Source organism: Crocuta crocuta, unplaced genomic scaffold, assembly GCF_008692635.1.
Source record: "Crocuta crocuta isolate KB4526 unplaced genomic scaffold, BGI_CrCroc_1.0 scaffold242, whole genome shotgun sequence".
Lineage (NCBI taxonomy): Eukaryota > Metazoa > Chordata > Mammalia > Carnivora > Hyaenidae > Crocuta > Crocuta crocuta.
In genome coordinates, this window is record NW_027528614.1 from 329097 (window position 1) to 342358 (window position 13262).

The 13262-nt window shown below is 48.4% G+C and overlaps 2 protein-coding genes across 2 annotated transcripts; one reads left to right on the forward strand and one right to left on the reverse strand.

Moving 5' to 3' along the window:
- Window positions 1–910: 910 nt before the first annotated feature.
- On the reverse strand, window positions 911–5097 carry PRR3 (proline rich 3). Its single transcript, XM_077754939.1, has 5 exons — window positions 4599–5097; window positions 3838–3900; window positions 1715–1897; window positions 1073–1363; window positions 911–969 (listed from the first exon to the last, which is right to left on the reverse strand). Exons 1-5 carry the CDS (start codon window positions 4702–4704, stop codon window positions 911–913), a joined length of 702 nt encoding a protein of 233 aa, XP_077611065.1. The 5' UTR covers window positions 4705–5097.
- A 492-nt stretch (window positions 5098–5589) lies between these two features.
- Window positions 5590–13054, forward strand: GNL1 (G protein nucleolar 1 (putative)). Its single transcript, XM_077754987.1, has 12 exons — window positions 5590–5902; window positions 6313–6478; window positions 6812–6948; window positions 7105–7256; window positions 7631–7702; window positions 8692–8899; window positions 9069–9164; window positions 9573–9767; window positions 11530–11708; window positions 11786–11948; window positions 12190–12330; window positions 12705–13054. The coding sequence occupies exons 1-12, from the start codon at window positions 5830–5832 to the stop codon at window positions 12944–12946; spliced, it is 1824 nt and encodes a 607-aa protein (XP_077611113.1). The 5' UTR covers window positions 5590–5829; the 3' UTR covers window positions 12947–13054.
- Window positions 13055–13262: the final 208 nt, after the last annotated feature.

Consider the following 13262-nt stretch of genomic DNA (forward strand, 5'->3'; position numbering starts at 1 on the left):
CTACCTTACACATATTCATGATTTTTGATGAACGGGTCTCCCCTATAGATTTAAATTAATTGGTTTTGTCTCTGTTATTTCTAGTGCCTAGTATATTGTCAGGCTCACAGTCGCTCCACAAATATTTGCTGGAAGACTGTTTTGTCATTACCACTCCCATAAACTTCAAACCTACAAACGTAGGTAAAGTATTTAAAAATGACTCCATGGATACTTGGCCTTTACTTTTTCCTATAAAACTTTACCCTTGAACGTAACAGTCTGGTGTTTGATGCTTATAGGTTAATGGGACGTCACTGGTTCCTTCTGACTGAACGACACTCAAGCTTTGCCTTCTCCATTACCACTCTGTATGAACAAATGGAAGAATAAAGTGACTCCAACAAGAATAGCCTCATCTGTACCTCCAGAGATGACTGGAACACAGGGATTGAAGAAAATGCTTGTTTCCACTGCATTTATTACTAATATAAAAAAATGTTAAAAAGAAAAAAAAATTCATTCTCAGTTCTCCAACAGCTCTCATCTTTCCCTCTTGCCCACACAACTCCTGACCTATTTCCTCAGGGCCAGTTCAAAACCGAGCCTGTTCACTGCCGTTTTCACAGAAAACAACCAGTGCCAGGGATGCAGGGAAGAAGGTTAGACAAGGGCGACAGTACTGTCCAGGTTCCACCCAAAGGTAGGCTGGGTGGAGATTCACAGAATTCAGACAAAAGGGCTGGTGGCCTCACAATGACACAGTCTAACTAAAGTGGGCTGGATAGGAGAGAGGGTTCCCCATCAGAAGNGTGAACAAGTGAAAATTGGGGAGTTTAAAATATAAGAAAGAAAACAGATGTAACAAAAACCAGAAATAGAGAGGGCAGTCAAATTTCCTACTCCCTACCACTTCCAGGTATTTGTAGTGCTAGTAGTGATAATGGTAGTCATTCTCCTGGGAGAAAAACACATTCAGGGCTACTTCTACTTTAAAAGGACAAAGAATAGCCTAAGAAAGAAGAGTCACAGCATTTTGGAAGTGACAGGTATTACATGTGTATAGGCATTAAAAAAAAAAAATGGACTTTACCTTCCATAACTTGGGGGCCATCCTTGGGTGGGCAGGTATTTTTGATAAGAGACCAACTTTTGAGCCTTCGAGGATTTCTTTGCTCTTTGTGAAAGCCTCCCCTGGGAGGACCCCCATGGCCTGGTCCAGGAAAAGGAGGTTCAGTATTGGCCCCCCACCAACCACGACCATATGGGCCACATCTGGGGCCTAGGCCCCCCCGAATCGGGCCTCTGCCCCGAGGAGGTGGTGGGAGACTCAGCAGTGGTGGAATCATTGGTCCCCTTGATCCTGGAGGACCTCTGTGAAGAGCTGGAGAGAAAGAGAGAAAAAGACAAACACAGAAAGGTGATCAGTGGCCACGTTAATCCTCATAAAGAAGCCCTGTGTTTCTGTTTACTTTTTATCGAAGTCCAATATACATAGAGAAAAACACGCCAATTTTAAAAGCACACCTCAATTACCAACAAAGTCAACACACCTGTGTTTTTACCACCCAGGTGAAGGGATAGAGCCTTCTTAATACTCAAAAGTCCTCCCCCCCTTTGTGCCCCTCCTCCCCCACTACTCCACCCTCCTCCCCAAAGGGAACCACTATGCTGACTTCTAGCACCATAGGTTAGTTTTTGCCTGTTTTTGAACTTCGCATAAATGGAATCATACAGTCTGCATTCTTTTCTGTCTGGCTCCTTTCGCTCAACATCGTGTTTGTGAGATTCATCCAGGTTGCCTGTAGCAGGAGTTCGTTCATTTTCATTGCAGTGTAGTATCCCATTGCATGCACACACAACAACTTATTTATCCATTCTACTGATGGTGGACATGTGGGTGGATTCCAGTTTGGGGCTATAACGAAAAATGCTGCTATGAACATTTTTGTACATGTCTTTGTTACACATATGTATGCATTTCTGTTGAGGATAAAAGTCGTAGAGGTATTGTTGGGCCCTAGGGATATGTATGGTAAAATTTAATGAAGTCAAATTTTCTTTTTTCAAAGTGGCTATACCAATGGACATTCCTACTGGCCATCGTTCCATAGTTTGACAACACTTAGTATTGTCAATTTCTTTTATTTTTGCCATTCTGGGGAGTGGTTTTTTTTGTTTGTTTTTAAATTGTGGTGGAACATGTAACATAAAATTTGCTGGGTTTTGTTTTTGTTTTTGTTTTACAGCAAACTCTATGCCCAACAGGGGGCTTGGTCTCACAACTCTGAGATCAAGAATTGCATGCTCTACCAAATGAGCCAGCCAGGCACCTAAAATTTGCCATCTAACTATTTTAAAGTGCATGTTTCAATAGTGTTCAGTAAATCCTCACTGTTGTGAAACAGATCTTTAGAATTTTTCCGTCTTGCAAAATTATACTGTATAGCTACTTAACAACTCTCCTTTCTCGCTCCACCCAGCTCCTGGAAACCACCATTTTACTTTGTTTATGAATCTGACTACTTTCGATACCTCAAATAAGTGGAATCATACAACATTTGTCTTTTTGTGACTAGCTTGTTTCATTTAGCAAGATGGCCTCAAGGTTCATCCATGCTATATAGCACACAAGAGGATTCTCTTCCTTTCTGGGGCTGAATAATATTCCATTGTATGAATATACCATATTTTGTACATTTATTCATCTCTCAATGGACATTTTGGTTGCTTCTGGCTCTTGGCTATTGTAAATTGTGCTGCAAGAATAGGAGTATGCAAATATTTCTTCAAGATCTTGCTTTCCATTCTTTTGGATATGTACCCAGAAGAGGGAATGTTGTATCGCATGGTAGTTCTATTTCTAACTTTTTTGAGGAAACGCCATAGTGCTTTCCATAGAATTGAATCATTTTACTATCTCACCAACAGTGCACAAGGGTCTCAATTCAAACTGGTGTGTTTTTATCTTGCAGTTATATGACAACTAATGATACTGAGTTCTTGTTCACATGTTCTTGGTCATTTAGATCTCAGTTTTGAGAGCGAGCTGCTCTGGTCCTTTGCTAACAGGTTGTTTAGAAAACTCCTGTATATATTCTAGATATGAGCTCTTTATTGGTTATACTTATTGCAAATATCTTCTAATCTCTGGCTTCCTGCTAATTTTATTTGTTTAATAAAAGTTTAATGTAGTTCAGTTTATCAATCTTTCCTTTATGGTAAGTGTGTATGTGCTTCTTGTCTGTTTAAGAACTCTTATCTCATCTAAGACTATGAAATATATTTATTTTCTTTACCTTTAACACTCATATCTACAGTTCACATGGAATTGATATTTACATATGGTATGAACAGTTCAGATTTCATCCCCCCACCCATGAATATCCAATTGATCCAGCATCATTTACTGAAATGACCACTATTTCAGGTCCATCTTCATCACAAATGAAATCTCTACATATGTGCAGGCCTGTTACTGGACTCTTTGTACCGGGATACTGACTTATGCCCATACCACATCATAATACCTATAGCTTTAGCTTTACAGTTATAAGTCCTCCTACTTCAAGACTGTCCTTGCAATTTCTCATCCTGGTCCGTTGCATTTCCTTGTAATAATGCAGAATGCTTATTTCCATTATACGGATTGTCACTGGGAATACACTCAATCTGTAGATCAATTTGGGAAGAAGTGACATTTTTACATCATTGAGCTTTCCAGTCTGTAATTATACAACATTTCTCCATTCATTTATGTAAAGAATTCCTGACCTTTTGGTCCTTTCTGGGTTTTAGTCCCTCCCTTGCTCCCTTCTCCAGGGCCTAATCAAAGGATCGGAGCCCCCTTGTCCTCACCTGACTTGGGGTCACCAGGCTTTCCATTGGTCATGGGGGGAGGGCCCAGAAGGCTGGGTGGTCCTAAGAGTAGACATGAAAATATAGTCACCAGAATGGACTAAAGTACTGATGATCCTGTTATGGTTTTCTGCTACTCATCTCTTAATCCAATCAGTAAAGCCAGATATATTCTCAGCAGTGTTAAAAAGTCCTTAGCCCATCTACGTGCCCTTTCCTCTTCAAAGCGTTCTCAGGATGTGCNAGCTTAGGAGAGCACACAATTTGGAAAGGATACCTACAGCTTTCTGTTTCCCTTACATAGTGGCTATCCAAAACATCCCAAGTGATTCAGAGGTAGTGCTATCACTCTCCTTAACTATTGGCCAATCAGAGCGATCCCCTCACCCCCGCCCCAGAGCGGCTTAGAGAAGGCAGCAAGTCCACCTTCTCTGTGCAAGTCTGGTCACAAGTTGTTATCCCAGACACAGCAATTTGCAACCTCTCTAGGCCCCCCTCCCTTGCCGTTCTGCGGCTGCGCACACGAGCTCTTTATCCTTTCCTCCCCTGTCTTCTTTAGAAAGGCTAGGGGCCGGATGGAAGTTGAGGAGTCACGGAAGAACTCGCTCAAGGTTCCACATCGCACAGCCTCCTATCCCCGCCGCAGCGCATGCGACCTTCCTCCTCCTTCCTTTAGAGCCCCCTCCCCCGCACCTTTTCAGACCCCAACCCCTTGCCTAGACCAGCTGACAGGCATGTGCACACCTTCCCGAGCTCCTCACCTATGGGACTCCCATCCTCCTCGTCTCCAGTCTCTTCCCGCTCTGGCAGCGGGGGCTGCTGCGGTGGCGGCGACTGCTGCTGATTCTGCTTCTTTCGTTTCGGCATCGTGGTTGCGGCAATGGCTGCAGCGGGATTTGGAGGGCAGTGAGGAAGGGGCACGCCGGAATTCTGTTTCCGCTTCCGGTGGGTGCACTGAGAGGCTGAGGCTCCTGTCCCTTCAGTTCCGGAAGGCTCCGGGGAGCTTTTGTGGGGCTTGGTCTCTGGCAGACATAATGGCAGTCTCAAGTCTTCTTTTTGTTGCGTTCCTACAAATGCTTAAAAGAAAATTCCTCTCTTCTTCTCTCTGAAAAGACCCCACAACCAGCTCCTCACAATGTGCTATAGAGTCTGAAGGCTCTCCGGCCAGAAGGCATGAGAGAGCTGTCGCACCTTAAGGTCGACACATCCGGTCCCGGGTTACTATGGTAACAGCTGCAGGCACAACTTCGTGCCCTCTGACCTCTCTTCAAAAGTCCTTGCCCCGCCTGGGTTTCTCTCTTCGCCCGCGCTTGCTCTTATGATCTGTAAACCTGTTCCCTATCATCGCTACCCCAAGGAATTTGGGTCCCAGGAAGGTGGCGCCCAGGACTCTTCAGACTGCCACCCGCCCCTCAAGACGTTTGACCCTGTCCCCAGTGTAGCTCAGCAACTTGACTTCATTGCCAAGACACGCAGTCCGGTCTTTCCACAAAGGTCAAGCCCGCGGTTTGGTAAAGTAACTTCAGCGCATCCACGCCTCTCTCTCTCCCTTAGGTGGTGGGACCCGCCCTCCGCTCCACCGCCCCCTCCAGGTGAGTGGTAGCTTCCCCCAGCGCGCAAGGTAGTGATGACACGCGTCCCCCCTCTTCCGAACGCGAGTTGGTAGCGTCCGTGACGAAGTTAGCTTGATCGTCCCACGCGCGCCTCCTTCCTCGCCGCAGCTGCGCCCTCTCCGTGCCACAGAGTCTCACGTGCGGGTAGCCCACCCCGCATCTTCCGCTCGCCTCGCTCCCAGAGGGAAGTGGCTGTATTTCCCTTCGTCCGCCTTCCACCCAGGCCACTGGGGCGAATCGGCCAGGCCCGCTCGCTGACGTCACCTCATAGCTCCGCCCCCTCTAGGCTCCCAGGCCCTTGCGGCGGGGGTTACCCGGGGGGAGTCCGTTGAGGCGGCCGGAGCTCGGCGGAGGTTGGGCCAGGTGACTGGTCCAGGCCATGCCGAGAAAGAAGCCCTTCAGCGTGAAGCAAAAGAAGAAGCAGTTGCAAGACAAGCGGGAGCGGAAGCGAGGTCAGTGCAGGAGCGAGGGGAGGGGGCGGGGCTCGGGCTCCAGCACATCTGGAGGGAGGGGTGTGCCGGCCGCACCTCTGCGGGGCGTGGGAGTGGGTGGTGGCCTCGCGCCGAAGCTCGCGGGCCACCGCAGAGGGGATTCTCTCACCTCAGGCTCCTTGGAAGGAGTGGGAAATGATGGAGAGTTGGGGGAGGGGAATCCCTCCCCCTCAAACGGGGCGCCATCCCTGCAGGTCCCTGGTGGAGGAATGACTGCCCCCACGTACATCCGGTAGGGTCTTGAGCGGGATGGCTGGGAGTCCCCGGCCTCAAAAGAAGTGGGGTCTTGTGAGAAGCCAGGCTGACCGAGGAAGGGGTCTTACGGCCCCTTAGAACCTGCCAGCTCTGGCTTCACCGCCTCCTCCCCGCAGGACTCCAAGATGGGCTGCGATCCAGTTCCAACAGCCGCAGCGGGAGCCGGGAGCGGCGGGAGGAGCAGACCGACACCTCGGATGGGGAGTCTGTGACCCATCATATCCGCAGGCTCAACCAGCAGCCTTCCCAAGGGTTGGGTCCTCGAGGCTATGACCCAAATCGGTGAGAGNCCTACCCGGATGTGAGAGTGCTGGGGGAAAGCCGGATATTGCTGGTGGAGGAGGTGGGGCTGGGATGCCACGGTTCTCCGCAGGCAGCCGGGTTCACGGGAGCAGGCCACAATTCTCCCTTTCGGAGGGGCTGGAGAGTTCTTGGCTTTTAGAAGGGCGAGGCTTAGGGGAAGGTCGAATACTGCAGGGAAGAGAGACTTGAGGGAGGGCTTACTGAAAGAAGACTTGAACAACTCTGAAGAGAAAGCTCTACGAAGTTGTCTGCCCAAAAGGGGAGTTTGTGGTCACAGGATTGCAAGAGATGGCGTGGTCCCTGTCCCATTAGATACCGACTACACTTTGAGCGAGACAGTCGGGAGGAGGTGGAAAGGAGAAAGAAAGCAGCTCGGGAGCAAGTGCTACAGCCGGTCAGTGCTGAGCTGCTGGAGCTGGACATCCAAGAGGTCTATCAGCCTGGCTCAGGTGAGGGCTCAACACTGGATGTTTGGGAGAGGCAGTGGGCTGGGGGAAGGAACTTGGAAGAGGAAGACCTGACTTTCAGGAATGAGAGGTCTGGGATGCACTCTTGACCCCCGAAACTATTCTCAGACTTACTTGGACTTTTTCTTGGTTTCTCAGTCCTGGACTTTCCCCGACGCCCTCCTTGGAGCTATGAGATGTCCAAGGAGCAGTTAATGAGCCAGGAGGAGCGTAGCTTCCAGGAGTATCTTGCGAAGATTCATGGGGCTTATACCTCTGAGAAACTCAGTTACTTTGAGCATAATCTGGAGGTGAGAATGCAGTGGGGACAGAAGTGACCCTTGGTCAGATTGGTCTGGAGTCAGGCAAGAGAAGGACTCTGCTGGGGCGCCTGGGTGGCTTAGTCGGTTAAGCGTCCGACTTTCGCTTAGGTCATGATTTCGCGGTTCGTGGGTTCGAGCCCCGTGTCAGGCTCTGTGCTGATTGCCAGCTCAGAGCCTGGAGCCTGTTTCAGTCTGTGACTCCCTCTCTCTCTGACCCTCCCCTGCTCACGCTGTCTCTCTCTCTCTCCTAGAAATAATAATTTAAAAAAAAAATCTTAAAAAAACCCAAAAACTTGTAAAAAAAAAAAAAAGAGAGAGAAGGACTCTGCTTAGGTACTCTTCCACTGATGTTGTCTTTTTAGACATGGAGGCAGCTGTGGCGCGTGTTGGAGATGTCTGACATTGTCCTGCTTATCACTGATATCCGACATCCAGTGAGTACCGGGGATGAGGGGGGCAAGGGGGAGGGGGAAGGAAGATTCTTGTGGGGTAAAGGGCCAGGGCAGAAGGGAGATGGAGAGGTATCCTTTATTTCTAGTCTTCTCTACCTCATGCTGATGTCTACAGTCAGAACTCAGTCTTGTATTCATCAGTGTCACAGCTTGTCACTTCTGGTCTGGTTAATTGACTCTCTTCTTTACTTCATATGATGAAAAGCCAGATATCTTTTTTCCAGTGCCACCAGAGCTAGACCAGTAGAAAGTTCTAGGGTGGTGCTCCAAGGAATTCTGTGAAGGCAGCTGGGGGCTTGCCCCCGCCCCATCACATCAGTCACTACAGAATTCAGCCTCACCTGGAATACTAAGTTAGTGGTTCAGGCTGTAGTCTCTGCTGTTTGATGACCCTTGTGTTAACCTGGCTCTACCACTTCATTCTTGTCCTCTAGTGGGAGAAAGGGAGGTCTGTGGGAATATTTAGGTTAGAAGTCCTTAATGACATACATACATGCATTGGTACACATACTCACAGACATATGTGTGTGCTCACATGCACTCACACAGCTACACATGCTGGTCACAAACATGCACACACATACATGTATGCACATACACACATACATGTATGCACATAAATGTAGATGGGTGTGTGCACATAAAAACAAGTGTTAAGTTTTATCCCAACTCCCACCCATATGCCTGACCCTAGCCTTTATCCCAGTGTGCTAGGTATCACTATTTCCTTGTCTTGTGTTTGGCTCATTTCCATCCCTAATTAGGATCTGTATTAAGTCCCCCAGACACAAGTGCACAGGTATTGCTTATCGTTACTTTATTTTCCTAGTTCAGTTTGGCTAATTTACCCTTTTGCCCCAGAATCTGCTACCACCAGAGTCTCTGAGCTGTGCCTGGTGAGTGGAGAGCTGGAGGCAGAGAACTCTGGGTTGATCTCTCATTGCTCCCTCCTCTCACCAACCCTGTCCCAGGTTGTGAATTTCCCACCAGCACTTTACGAGTACGTGACTGGAGAACTTGGGTTGGCCTTGGTCTTGGTCCTGAACAAGGTGGATCTAGCCCCACCGGCTCTCGTGGTTGCCTGGAAGCATTATTTTCACCAACACTATCCCCAGCTCCACATAGTTCTTTTTACCTCTTTCCCTCGGGACCCCCGCACCCCACAGGACCCTAGTAGCGGTGAGTGGGCAATGAGGAAGGCAGCATGGGAGAGGTGGGGTGGCAGGGGACAACAGGGAGAACAGAGAGGCTTGTTGACAAAGGAGTACCTGATATTGGGCTTAAGGGCGGTGGGTGAGATGGGGTGCATAAGCCCATGTGCTAACACTTTTGTGCCCTCTGATCTCAGTTTTGAAGAAGAGTCGGAGACGGGGGAGAGGATGGACTCGGGCCCTGGGGCCAGAGCAGTTACTGAGAGCCTGTGAAGCCATCACTGTGGGGAAAGGTATATAACTCTTAGAGGGGAGCTGTGGGATGATATGTGGAAGGCTCAAGGCTTGGAGTCATTTTGCTTACCTTCCCTGAAGTCACCTCTTCTTTATGGATGTAGGCAAGAAGCCAGGGGGAGGGATAGAAGAGGGAGGTGACTGACTTGGTGGCAACATAGGCAGCAGGTAGACAGGAGCCCCAGGGGTCTTTTGCTTTCAGTCTTCCCAGTATTTTTCTGAAACTCAAAAATTCACATGATTTCTATGTGGGGTCAAGTGAACACTGGGGAGAATGTGTTGTGCAGGTTGGCACTCTTCAACTCTTCAGGGCGCCAGTTACATCAGCTGTGCAGTGCATATAGTCTGTGCAATCATCTGCAGTGGCCCTGGGGAGAACCTTCATCATCTTCTCCTTCCCTGAACAGTGGACTTAAGCAGCTGGCGGGAGAAGATTGCCCGAGATGTGGCTGGGGCCACCTGGGGAAATGGCTCTGGGGAGGAAGAGGAAGAAGAGGATGGACCTGCAGTCCTTGTGGAGCAGCAGACTGACTCAGTGATGGAGCCAACCAGCCCGACCCGGGAGCACTACAAAGATGGGGTGGTGACCATTGGCTGTGTGGGTAAGGAAGTGATGTCCCGTGCCTGGCGGCCTCCTATGAGGTACAGAGTTTTACTCTTTGGAAAAGGTGGGTTTTGGCAATAGTGGAAGGATCCTAGCATGCCTGAGTTAAATTCTATCTTTCCTTAGCTCTTACTAATTTTGAGCAAGTTGTTTACCCATTCTGAGTCTTAGTTACTTTGATTTTTAGAATGGGGATGTTGATACCCAATTTGAACGGATATGAGGAATGAAGTGAATGGCATAAAGATACCTAATGATTCCTGACAGATAGTGATAATAGTAATAATCATGACTGTTGATATTTAACATTTATGTGGTACTTACTGTGTCCCATCATTATTCTGAAAGACATAGATTTTAACTGTTTCCATGGTAGTAATCAATCCATAGTAGAGCAATTATTAAATCAGAGCAGGAGCTTAGTTAGCATTAGTATTTTTCTGAGTCTTATCTAGTTAAGTCTGTTGTCAAGGAGAATCTTCCCTGAATTAATAGCCTGTTTCTGCTCTTTTTGGAGATGAAAGGAATGTATGATTAGGGCCCAGAGACACTTTCCTTTGCTGTGGGACAGGCAGTCCTGAGTTTGGATTACCTCTAGTTCTTAGCAAATATTTACTTGAGTGCCGGTTCCTGATCCAGGGACCGATTATGCTCCTGTGAAAATGGCAGAAAAGTCCTTACTCTCACAGAGCTTATTTCCTTGAAACTAAGTGGATTCATGTTTTGAAATCATATTATTTAGGGGCAGTGAAAGGTAGAGAGTGATCCAGTGAGGAGGGTTCTCATGCAAAGCCCGCTCTGAGAAGAGCCTAGGATGTTGAGAGGAAGTAGCCATTTGGAGATAATGGGAAAAGGGCCTTCCTGACCAAGGGGTCAGTAAATAAGAAGGTCTTCGTGTGGGAATGAGCTCAGTGATTTTTGTACAAGTCAGAGTGTGAAGGGCATTGGGGGATGGGAGCCATGGAGTTGAGTGAGTTGGAGGAGAGAGGCAGGACCAGGGAGTTCAAGGTGAACTCAAGTGTGAAAGCTACTGGCCATAGAGCTGGGGCCTGGGATCTCAGTTGGGTAAGAAGGGAAGTAAGGACGTGAGTCCGGTATCAAATAGTGGTCCTGTACTAGAGTCAGAGTTGAAGATGTATTAGAACCGAGGAAACAGAGTAAGTAAGTTGAATTGATAGGATGTCGGGACAGAGTGGTGCTTGTGGTTGAGATTTTTGAGGAATGAAGTGACAAGGGCCAGAGTATGACCTTGGCAGTGGGTAGTTGAGGAAATGATCTTTGGCAGGTAGATGCGGGCACTGAGAGGCCAGACTGCTAAACAGGACACATGTGCAGATACCAGAGTCACCCAGAATGACAGAGGTGGTCCTGAAGAGAGTGGCAATGAGCCTCAAGGGTTTTCAGTCTTCTCCTTGGAGAAGTTGTGATGATTATGAGATACATGTTTCACTTGTGTTAGGCATTTGTTCTACTGCAGGCATTGAACCACACAGTTATATTTGTTTCTGTTGTATTTAATCCTGACTGCTCACTTGTAAAATGAGGAAACAGAGGCTCAGAAAGTGAGGCAAATTGCCTTGAGGTTACAAAGCTGATTAGTGGAGAGGCCAGGTCTGGTAGCCCAGACCTTGATTTGAAACTTGTAAGGTTATACTGCTTCCTTGATTTCTGAGCCTTACTTCCCTTTTTCTCTATAGCTATAGTCCTGCCTGTCACGAAGTAGAGATCTGCCCAGTGTTAATTTTCCTTCCCTTTCTTAGGTTTCCCCAATGTGGGAAAGTCCTCGCTGATCAACGGGCTGGTGGGGCGGAAGGTCGTGAGTGTCTCCAGAACCCCCGGCCACACCCGATACTTTCAGACCTACTTTCTCACCCCCTCTGTGAAGCTCTGTGACTGCCCTGGCCTCATATTCCCCTCCCTTCTGCCCAGGCAGTTGCAGGTATGAGGATAGAGGGGGCAGGGAGGGAGAGAAAGTAGAAAGCCAAAAACAGGCTGAGCATTCTTGTTTCCCCTCAGGTTCTGGCGGGGATCTACCCCATTGCCCAAATCCAGGAGCCATACACTGCAGTGGGCTATCTGGCATCTCGAATCCCTGTGCAGGTCCTGCTTCACCTGCGCCATCCAGAGGCCAAGGATCCTTCAGCAGAACATCCCTGGTGTGCCTGGGACATCTGTGAAGGTGGGCTCCATGTTTCTGGCTTCTCCCCTTTTATGCTGCACTATCTCCTCTCCTCTTTTCAGAGGTTCTGCCCTTGGTGAAATACCTGGCTAACCATGCTTGGATTTTTCTTGTGGAGCCAGCAAGATTTGTAGCCTGGGATGTTCTGGAGAAAACTGGAAGGACTGTGTTATGGGAATAGAGTGATGGTGACTGAGCCTGGTTAACAGCTTCCCTCCCCATTATTCTTTTCTTTCTTCAGCCTGGGCAGAAAAACGTGGTTATAAGACAGCCAAGGCAGCCCGGAATGATGTGTACAGAGCAGCCAATAGCCTCCTGCGGCTGGCACTGGATGGCCGCCTCAGCCTGTGTTTTCATCCACCAGGTTACAGTGAACAGAAAGGTCAGCCAGCCAGTGTTCCCATGTTATGATGTAGGCAAAAGGGTGTGGGCTTTGTGGCCGGGAGTCAGATCTGGATTCTACACCTGTCAGCCAGTTCTGTGTTACTAAGTATCTTTGAGACAGTTTCCTGATCTGCAAAACCAGGATGATAGTTGCCTCCTGGCAAGGTGATGGTAGAGAGTAGAATTGATGTATGCAGAGCTTCTGTTCGGTGCCCAGCACATGGGAGTTTGAATGAATGAATGAATGAATGAATGAATGAATACCAGCAGGTACAAAACTGATTGTTACTTAGTTTTTGCTTCTTTCCTATCTGTCTCTGGCTTTAGTTCCTTAAAACTCTCCTCCATTCTTTTCTTGTTTTGGTTCCCCAGGCACCTGGGAGTCCCATCCGGAGACCACAGAGCTGATGGTTTTGCAGGGCAGGGTGGGGCCAGCAGGTGACGAGGAAGAGGAGGAAGAAGAAGAGCTGAGCAGCTCCTGTGAGGAGGAGGGAGAGGAGGACCGGGATGCGGATGAGGAGGGGGAAGGGGATGAGGACACCCCAACTTCAGCTCCAGGGTCCAGCCTGGCTGCCCGAAACCCTTATGCCGTATTGGGCGAGGATGAGTGCTGAGTCCTTGCCCTGCGCCATCTGCTCCACCCAGTATCTCTGCTTTTGGACTGACCTGGGGGTCCCTTCCCTCTGCCATCCCAATTGTGAATAAAGATTGTCTGCTTTGTAGCCCCTTCCCCAGATGGAATGAGGTGAGAGCGGCTGTTTTAGGCCGAAAGCTATGGGAGGCCTCTCTCTTCTTCTCCCTTTTCATGTGCATTCTTTTTGGGAAGGAAGAGCTCTCTTAGGGGTTACTTCACTGGGTTCTAAGGCCCTGAAATCCATGGTCTCTGCTTACTTTCCCATTATGCACTTTATGAATCCTGTTATCAACATA